The sequence below is a fragment of the Rhinichthys klamathensis genome, unplaced genomic scaffold (genome assembly GCF_029890125.1).
Source record: "Rhinichthys klamathensis goyatoka isolate OS25496 unplaced genomic scaffold, OSU_Roscu_1.1 h1tg000446l_1, whole genome shotgun sequence".
Taxonomy (NCBI): domain Eukaryota; kingdom Metazoa; phylum Chordata; class Actinopteri; order Cypriniformes; family Leuciscidae; genus Rhinichthys; species Rhinichthys klamathensis.
In genome coordinates, this window is record NW_026606941.1 from 1438205 (window position 1) to 1449050 (window position 10846).

The 10846-nt window shown below is 37.6% G+C and overlaps 1 protein-coding gene across 1 annotated transcript; it reads right to left on the reverse strand.

Annotated features, from left to right (window-relative positions):
- Window positions 1-478: 478 nt before the first annotated feature.
- Window positions 479-10390, reverse strand: diras1b (DIRAS family, GTP-binding RAS-like 1b). Its single transcript, XM_056236449.1, has 2 exons — window positions 10230-10390; window positions 479-1133 (listed from the first exon to the last, which is right to left on the reverse strand). Exon 2 carries the CDS (start codon window positions 1096-1098, stop codon window positions 502-504), a length of 597 nt encoding a protein of 198 aa, XP_056092424.1. The 5' UTR covers window positions 1099-1133; window positions 10230-10390; the 3' UTR covers window positions 479-501.
- Window positions 10391-10846: the final 456 nt, after the last annotated feature.

Below are 10846 nucleotides of genomic sequence, written 5' to 3' on the forward strand. Positions count from 1 at the left end.
ATTCTACCCAATCTGAAACAAAGGATTAATGGTTGGTTTGACTATTATTGTTAAATACTGACCTTATTTCCTCAATCTGACGAGTTACACAAAGTCTTATGTTTGGATAACATGTAAATATAAAGTCTGTATCTGCTTTAGCAATGCAGCTGCAACCATTCAATAAAAATATGTGCAACGTGAACTGAAAAGGGCTGTTGCAATCGATTGCTGTCTGGATATTTTTAGATGTGAGAGATAGTGGTGATGCTCTGTAAAACAATAGAAATAGACAAGGCAATATGAATGAGATAGGGCTTGTTAAGGCCAAAGACTGATGGTGAAGGATGAAATCTATGAAGTCAGAGTGAAATCCTTGTTATCGGAAATAAGCATGAAATGTCAAATAACACCATCTCCATTCATTTTTCTCTCCTCTCTCAGTTCCTTTCCTTTGTCATTTTATCACTCTACCGCTCCGCTTTATCTCACTAAGTTCCGGTTCTGCCTCTAACAAGCGGTCTACATGATGCTGCATTTCCCTTTCAGCTTGTCAGCCCTGCTTTGCTTCCCAGAACGCTTGCCATCGATGTTCAAACTCATGTTCCTCTTCTTCTCCAAGTTGAGAAGCTCCTGGAACAGCTCAGTGACATTGTGGTTAGTCTTAGCCGAGGTCTCCATGAAAGCACACTTCCAGGTCTTGGACTGGGCCTCTCCATCCTCGGTCTTGACTTCCCGTTGAGTCTCGTCACTCTTGTTCCCCACGAGCATGATTGGGATGGTCTCTACGTTGCCTTTGATAGCGAGAACCTGCTGGTATATGGGCTTTAATTCTTCCAGGGACTGCTTACTAGTGATGGAGTAGACCAGGATGAAGGCGTGACCCTTGGAGATGGACAGACGCTGCATGGCAGGGAACTGGTGGCTGCCAGTTGTGTCTGTGATCTGCAGGGTGCAGACGCTTTTGTCACAGCTGATCACCTGCCGATACGTGTCCTCCACCGTCGGGATGTAGGTGTCCCGGAAAGTGCCTTTGACAAAACGGAGCACCAGTGAGCTCTTCCCCACACCCCCTGCTCCAAACACCACCACACGGTAGTCGTTGCTCTGCTCGGGCATCTTGAGCTTTCAATTGAGCCGCTCGCTTTTTAGACCTAATAGAGAGAAAAAGAAACGTTTAGATGATTGCGTATTGAATAGCCTGGGTTCTCAAACTTTTTGATGCCAAGGACCACCAAATAGGATCTTGTCCTAAAAAACAAAAACAGCTATTTATTTAATATCATAAGTGAATATGCTGATTTTGAAAACCCTACAAACAAATTTCGTGATTTTTTGGCTCCGGCCTCTAAAATCACGTTGTAAAATACTATGGCTGCATCCGAAATCGCATATACTTCCTTACTATATAGTAGACAAAAAACAGTATGTGACATGTCCGAATTCACAGTACTTAGTAAAAAAAAGAGTAAAAAGTGCCCGGATGACCTTCTTCTGTGATATTTTCAAACAGAGAGAGGCTGTATCTGAAATCACATAATCTCTTGAGCATACTTATTTTGAATAAGCAATTACTTCACAACGGCTAAAAAAAGTACGTTCTATGAATGTGTGTAATATGAATATAATCTGGACGTACAACATCAGTTGCGTCGCTTCACTGCCATTCATAAATCCTCTCCCGTGGCCTCGATAGTAAAGTGTCCATCATATATGCACACTTCAGGTTCAAGTCACTTTCGTCAGAGTAAGATGGTGATGTACCTTCTTTTTATTAACCACACAAAAATACAACAAGGTTTTTAACTCTATAGGTACAATTAAACAACTAAGTCCTTCCTTTAAAAATAATCAAATGTATGCGGAATTGAATAGTAAGGGCTAGTATAAACTTCTAATCCATAATTCTTTTTTTTAATAGGGTCCTAGAAATGCGGTCCTGAAACTGCAGTCTCCGGTATTGCAGGAATGCCTTAGGTATGACACGCAGACAATTGTATTGACTAATCAGAGGCCAGGGTCAGAAGGACACGAAATAAAAGCTAAATTGTTCACAAATCACCCAACATTTTGTCAGTTGTTTATATTTCTGACGATGAGTAACCATCCCCGCTATGAAACCTCACTCCTAAAAATCAAACGTCATACTATACATCACATTTATTCTGATAGGCTGTGAATGTATCACGTCACAGCGTGTTCAGTATACAGAATAATTGCTAGTGACTGGAAACACATAACGCATATTTAGGACACACCGTTTAAATCTATCATGCTTTAAACATTTAACATGATCATAATTTATTTACTGGGTATTTATCTTTATTTATTCATCAAACTTACAGGTATGACAAGCACATTTAGGGATGTTTTACTTCTAGACAGGACTCGAGTGGCTTTTCTGAAGAAAGAGACATGAGCCTTGTCATCCATCACAATGCAACTCATCATAATGTATGTGTTCTGCCCTTAGACACTCTCTTGCTTTCACTGCAGTTTATAACAGTGCATTATTTATTGCCTAGAGCCAAAACAATAATTCTAAACAGTTTTCTGCTCCTGAGGACACCATCATTCAGATGGTGGCACTATCTGTCTGAGTGCAAAAAGGGTTTTAGATTTTTTTTAAATTAGCTTTTATATGTGCAATTTAATGTTCTCATGAATAATTTACCCAAGACACAGACCATATCCATCAGTGTCGAAGAACCACAAACACAGAACACACATCGAATCGTGTAAAGATTATGCAGAAGCAAGCAAGAACACAATTTCCAGGCTTTAAGTTCACACCGATTTTATCCTCAGTAATCAATACCTCAATTTCACACTAGCAGACGAGGGATACTGAGGCAACTTCAATGAAACTACCACACTTCAGTCCAGATTTCAGCTGGACTCCATCAAAAAGTACAGATTAACCTGGAATGTGCATCAGACTATTCATGTGAAACTGGCATGATATGTGGAAGACATTATAGGGTCAGACATCTGTGGTGGAGGGCTTCTTGACAAGGGATTTTACCAATCGCTGTGGCACTAATATCAGAACCTTGATGTGATTTTTCAAAGCTCTAAACACAAAACTCACAACACGCAATTTTTTTCAAAATAAAACACTTTTTTCAATTGCTTGAATGCAAAGTTAATTTGTTCATTGAACTAAGATTACCTGTTCAAATGACACGACATAACATCAAAATATTACCATTTCAAAATGCAATACTTTTCAAAATCACATACTGTACATCTGAGATGACTTTATATTCATTATGAAGATCTAACTGTGAACTGATCAATATGATACGGTTGCATTATTGTTAATGCAGTTTAATAGAAACTGAGAAACAATTGTCCACGTTTAGATCATGAATGTTTCAGGATAACAAGATCCATTAATACCACTTACCATATAACATGAACCAATTGTAATACATTATCTATGGATGGTTCCTCGTTATTCTTTTATCAGAAACTTTCTATGGTCCCATCATGTACAACATTTCCACACAATATTTTCATTTTTGGCATTACTGTATGATGAATTCTAAACAGAGTGCCATTCTTGTTGTGTAAAGTAATTTTACAACAGAAAAAACTGTGTAATGCTACCTGTTGTTAGTGGGTTTTGTTTTTTAGGATTTTGTTTTATGAGTGACAGAGCGTGTTTGTTGGATAACAACCGTTGCTAGTGATGTGGAAGAATGGCTTGATTTTAGACTTGTATAAAGTGTTTTGGTAGTTTTATTGCATTTTGAAAGTGAATCTAACTGCTCTGCCAATTTGAAAGTTAGGGTTAGAAGAACTGTGTGAAGAGTTTTGAAAAAGTAACCTAAATATTGATAAATGTGCCCTAGCGATTGTTTTTTTTTAAAACACGTCTCAAGACCCTGCGACCTGTTGATATAGTGTTTAGGCCATTGTTTTATGAGTGACAAAGTGTGTTTGTTGGGTGACAACCTTTGCTAATGTTATGGAAGATGAATGACTTGACATGTATGAAGAATTTTGGTAATTGTAAGTGCATTTAGCATGTGAAATTTGCTAAATGCAAATTGGTATAGAAAACTGTGTAAAGAGTTTTTAAAAAAAGTGACGTAAGTATTGAGAAATCTGTCATAGTGATTGTACAAAATTGTAAAGTCCATTTAATGAGATATTTAAACCAATCATTCTGCAAAGTTAAAGATATGAATGCACAATGCAATGTTTTGAACATTGGACAGCCTATAAGTGATGATTATTTTGAGTTTTGTGTCTAGAGTTTTGACAAATGACTTCAAGGTTCTGAAATGTGTGCCAAAGTGAATTTAAAAAACGTAAAGTTACAGTGGAAGTGAGACTGACTGTAAATGTTGGGGGGGGTGGAAATGCTTCTCAAAGCCGGTTGCCTTTATTCTTCATATTTTCATCCAGCATTATGACACCAGGCTACTTACAGTCAGGGCTTAAATGCAGCAAACATGCTTGGCAGGGTGCAGCAATCCCAACAGCAGTCAAGCTCTCATCTGAGAGAAGCCCTGCATCTCCCCCTCTCTAACACCCCGTGTGCTGTCAAATCAATGAGCAGAGGACACTGAGCCTTTGATCAATGCTGGTGTCTGCGGATTTCAGACCTCTGACAGGCTGGTGCTCGCCTCCCGCCTCTCTTAAGGTGTCAGGCTTGTTTCTGCGCTGTGATTGATGTCAATCTCACTCGGAGTGCTGTGTTATCTATTCTAAGTCCTTCGCGGAAGGACCGGAGAGCCGCCGAGCTTATTAATGCTCTTACAGCGCTTCGCTATTCAGCCAAACTCTATTATAAATTAAGTTTGGCACGAGGAGAGATTATAATGCATGTGCCTCATTCAAGGTATCCCAAGCACTCTTGCAGGAATGTGCTGATGCCACCGGATTTGGGAATGACCTTGCTTTTACTGAAGTGAATTGTGGAATATATCACTTAGACATTAGAATTCGAAAGGTAATGTTTGCTGAATAGCACACGGGCATCATGCCACACACTCTTAAACAATCACAGTAAATGGAAGTGTGGGCTCAGTGCTGGTGGTTCCACACAGTGATGTGCATAGAAAATGGAGTTGGAAACAATAGTATACAGACAAATTACTCTGTTTTTCTGATTTTATTGTGAATCATTGGTGCATGCTATTCCAAAGAAACTAAAAGTTATTCACAGTCTTGAAGCAAAATGTATTAACTTGCTGTTCTTTTGACTGACTTTCCCTTTCTGCTGTTATCCCATAGGCCTTACTAGATAATGTTAACTAAATGTTATCTAGGCGCTAGTTTACTAAACTCACATTTGGTCTGGGCAAGCTGGTAAACATGGCCTCATTACTGACACCAGCATCTTTCTTAATTGATGACAGTTATGCGGACTGATAATGCCTGAATTTTAATTCAATTTGAATTTGAAGCAAGCAGGAATTTTGAATTAAATTTCTAAAATTTTGAGAAAAACCTAACTGAAAGTTAAGTTTTTGAAATGGCAATCTTACATTACTTCTTAAATTACAAGCTTACCAATCAACCACTGAATATTTCCCAGTAAACAATTTAGAGAATGTTAAGAAAATTTCGAAAGATAGACAGACAGATAGACAGATAGACAGATAGATAGATAGATAGATAGATAGATAGATAGATAGATAGATAGATAGATAGATAGATAGATAGATAGATAGACAGATAAGATAGATAGATAGACAACTGCACTGGATTCCACGGGATGCCCATCAAGCCGAGTCCATTAGCCAGATTCTGCTCTAATCTGAGTGAGAAGCTTTGCCGCATAATATACTGTAAAGAGCTGCTTTCTCTTTATCAGTCAAACCAGGCTTTCACTCTGCCATAAATGGAGGTTTCTATTGCATATCTGCATGAATACCAATATTCCATTGAAGAAAAAAGGATTTTCGATTCAGAATTGACTCTCATTCTGTGGGAATCAGATATGCCTCACTTTACTGCATATAAAGATACTAACAGGAGATGGAGAGGCATATGCATGCACACATTACTGTTCACATGTTCACTGGGCTGAGAAGACAACTGGGCTGATGGTCAGATCTCTCAGTGCTCTGGGAAATCAAACTTGGGTAAAAGTGTTTGTTACTAAAAGCATCGACAAAAAGATAAATATTTTTCTGATTAGGAAACAGAAAAATATCCAAGGTTCCATGAAATACATGATTTAGTATTATGTCATTATCTTTTTCTTGTGGTGAAAATAAAAGCGCATGCTTTTTGCAACTGTGATCAAAACTACAATTTCTAAACAATGACCAAGTCAATCAAGGAGGAAAAACAGATCAATGAGTGTTTCTTTTGGTTGTTGTTCAGATATAGTATTCAGATGCATTGCAAAATGAAGAAATTCATTTTAGAAAACTGAAGAAAAATAATTTTGTGACAAATCACCCAAAAATGAACATTCTGTTATCATTCATTCGTCCTCTTGTTGTAATACTTTTCATTCATCCAAACCTGTAAGACTTTTTCTTTCTTTCAGAATATCTACCTTTGAGTTCCACAGAAGAAAGAAAGTCATACAGGTTTGAAACAGCATTTTCACTTTTGGGTGATCTATCCCTTTAAAATCTATGGGTCTTTATGCCACATAATGTGTGTTTGTGTATTACAGCAGCTAGAAATTCGGACTCTTTGGGGAAGCAGGGCTACGGCCTAAAAATACCCCATACACCATCTGCCATTTCTCTGCGCCAAATGTTGCTGGATTAGCCCAGTCTCATTCATTCAGCTGTGCAGGGGCATGAGAAAATGCTTGATAAAAAACAGTGTTGTAAATAAATACTGGCCAGACTAAATAACACTCGCCTTGCAGAAATCAGTAGGGCCTATCAGATTCTATTAAACAAACTAGCATAAGAATATTCAATGCTAAACATTTCCAATTATGTCTAAATCATTGATGCATATCCTGACAGCAAAATTAACTTTAAAAAAACCAACATATTTTAATGACATGCGAGATTCCAAAACCCATCTTAAAGGGATAGTGCACTTAAACATTAAAATTCTGTCATCATTAAAAAAAAATGTATCCACTCCTTTTGTTCATACAATAAAAGTCAATGGAGTTCAAAATAGTGGACCAAAATGTTTTATTCCACAGAAAAAAAAAGTAACAGTTTGGAATGAAATGAGGATGATTAAATGAAATGATGACAGAAATAAAAATGTTGGGTGAACTCTACCTTTAAATACATCCTTACAATAATACTAAAGGACATTAATGCAAAAAAAAAAACAGTGCTGCACAAGACGGCAAAGAGAGTAAAAAAAATAAAAATCTTTAAAATAATTTAAAAGTAATAAGTTAACAATATGCCTGACACCATATTGTAACACTAACCCTTATGAACTCAGAACAAATTACTATACGTAACTGCTTCAGCTGACTGGCTAATCACTCTGTTACATTTTACCTTACCATGAGTGTTCTGCAGTTTTACTGTGTCCCTGCCAGTGCCAGCATTGCAAGAAACATCTCTCTTGCTCTTGTCGATCAGTCCGTCAAACAGATTGCTCCTCTGTGGACTGGGCTTAGAGGCTAATCATTGCGCTTTAGCTCGTCTGTCCTGCTGGATGTGCTTCCAGTGACCCAATTCAAAGGATTTAAAACTGCCAGCATGCATCCACGCCACAAAGCAAAGCTCCTGTGCGGCCGCAGCTGAGGGACAGAGTGCATGAAGGTCTGATATATTAACTATGAGATCATGCAAGATCACTGCAAACTGCACATTATACTGAGATAATAAGATGTGTTTTTGAGGATCTTTGTGTCTCATCTCATAGCCTACGCACTGCCAAACAACTTGCATCTTAAAACCTTAATAGTAATACTGATGCTCAACTATTACAAGACCTTAGGGTGTGGAGCTAAATCAAATGTATGGATTGTCCTCCACAAATAAACTTGATTGATTTATAGCTGTCTGAGAACTTGAACATGCATTTGGCCTAAGGCTGGTCCAGGAGCTTAGTACCTTTTTCTCCATTAGTTGCCATACCTCAAATGAACTGTTCATTTTTCTCGGCTAAACTGGTGGGGTTATACGTGTGTATGGGTTTAGATTAATCAGTTCATCTCAAATGAGCATGCTTATTAAATTCATTTGGACAGACCCTCGACCCCTCGATTTTGACAGAGGGAGCGAGTCTTCTAAACATACACTTCAGACAGATCCATAGACCACAATGCACCATGATTGTGACGTCACAGCAGTTTGCGCTTAATTTACCCCCACTCCACATAAATCTAGTGTATGATATTGGCGTTATTTTGACATTTAACCGCGCATTTAATACTTGTTGTAGCTACCATTAAGGTGACTGTTTTTCAGTTTATTGTATTGTTATTTTCGTTTGTGTTTTTTTATATATTTAATATTTAATTTAAATATATTTATATTTAATATTTGTTTATATTTTAAAAAAAATTAACAGCCCAAACGTACCTACAGGCCTATAGAATGGTGCATAAAACAAATTCATAAGGAAACAAACTGCAGCTCCATAGCGGATTCCAAGTGATCAAGGCAAGTGTTCCATTTAAACACATTTCAAGGGTTCCACCAGAAGTGGGCACTCATGCAACGTAAGCAATGATGTACATCCGAGTGAACGAGACGGAGGGAAGTTAGCGAGGGAAGGGCATAAAAATTTGGACTTAAATGCAGCCATTCTAAGCAATTATTTCCCTCTTATTCTTCCCAAAAGTAGCAGTTTTGGACTTCAGAGTGTCATCTATACATGCATGACGTTTCTGATGCTTTGCACCTTTTGTTTTATTCTTTTTTTCATATTTTTGTTTCATTCTACACATCCATTCGCTGAAATGCAGGCCTTTTATTTATTTAGTTTATTTGAGTAATTTTGTCAATTGCATGACATGACTGGTCATGTGATGTCAACATGTCGACATCCACAAGGAGCGACCCCATAACAGCTTTTTCTAGAAATCAGATGTGGCTGAGTCATCTCATGTAATTGTACATGATTTTAATTACATTTCTCAAATGTAGCTCATTTAGGATAAGTATGTGCAAAACTTTTTAATTAGCAAAAAATTACTATGGTGCACCTTTAAATCCCATTAAACCATTGGCCAGATGAGGTGACGAGGTCTCAAATGGATTTAAACACTACTATTATAGGCTACTACTTCTGTTACTTATAAAAGCATAGAAAAGTGTTTCGACTTTTCTCGTTAAGCACGTTCAAGCATCCTATTGTTGCCTCTGGTGCAATAGCTTACTAAAAACTGATGCACTTCTGCGAATTAGTCTCCATATAAATTGCAGCATTAGATTCCATTATGAGCGCAGCCTACATCATGTTCCGCAACAAGACTGCCATAAGAGTCATGCATTGGCTCTATACGATGATATATTATTATACTAATCATGCATTATGCACCCAATACGACGTCAGCAGAGCGCGGTCCTCTTTCTCAATGTTCATGTTGCACAACCAAATCTTAAGCCCGTTTTGACACTAAATTCTCCATATAGTACCATTAATAAAAGGCTTTTTAATGATGCAGAGTGACATGATTATACAATGAATATACTAGCCTATGTTTCCCACTAAATGGATGACTGATCCTGTGCATGTGCTGGTTTACGTTTGTCGCACAAACACACCTACATTTATCAAATATTGAAAATGTGTATGCTGCATATGCACAAGCTCAAGCGCGTGTAAATGGAAATCTCCACGGTACAGTAGGCTACGCATGTATATCTTATTTATATAATCACGGTGCCGATTGATGGACACAGGAGTAGGCTAAACTAAGAGTTCAGCATCACCATATCCGCAGCCCGTTTCATTCATAAAGAAGATACTCTCCATAGCACTCGTGGTGCGGTCATTCACATGTCTTCTTTGACGGATAGCTATATGTTGGCAAAACGCGTTTTGTTCAGAAGCATATTTCATTCTTAACATTTTTCTTTTTTAATTACTATTTGTTGTCAAAGAAAAAAAAAGCCATAATTATAGTTATTGTTGTCATTGCCGCTAACACATGATGTCCATCCAAAACAGAAAATGCTGCAAGTATTCAACAGTCAAAGTCTAACTGAAATCTCTACTGCTTGCCCGGGTTGCTAATGCAGTGCAATAAAGAAAAGAGGGGGGAAAAGACACAATATAGCCTACCAAAGGCGCTAAATAAATTAATTGATTTCATACGTCGGCGCGCGATTCGACTCACCTACCTGAACTTAACGTAGCCTATCCCGCGTGACTGATCTTTGACTGACAGCACAGATGAATGGCAGACTACGCTAATAAGGTACTAAAGCATTTTAGACTAATAATGAAGACGCGACAGAGTCCAATCTCAACGGCAGTCCTCTCTCTCCATCTCCCTCTCCCTCTCTCTGTATCGCCCTCACTCACACACACACACACACACACACTCCTCCTCAGAATCACCATGGCTTCAGATAGAAGGTGGGAGATTTTTATCATATTGCCTACAGGAGGTGGACAAATTGTAGCTCCTAACAATATAGTGCAGTCTCTCAATTTACCGAATTATGATGAATCCATTCAGTACAATAATAGGCCTGAAATTATTTTAAATGTAAAGCACTGGAACTTAAAATGTCATATAAATGTGAGTTTCATATTATAAAAATACATTTAACAAAATCCACTAATATAACAAAGACAAAACACAAAAATATATAATAAAATGTAAATAAATGTTAGGCCTATATATATATATATATATAGGCCTATATATATTTAACCCTTAAACAGGCAAGAATTTTTAAAACATTTGATATATTTGGGATTTTATGAGTTGTGTCTCCTGAGATACATTGCC

Coding starts and splice junctions, on each gene's coding strand:
- diras1b (XM_056236449.1), bottom strand. CDS start 1,098: ATGCCCGAGCAGAGCAACGACTACCGTGTGGTGGTGTTTGGAGCAGGG.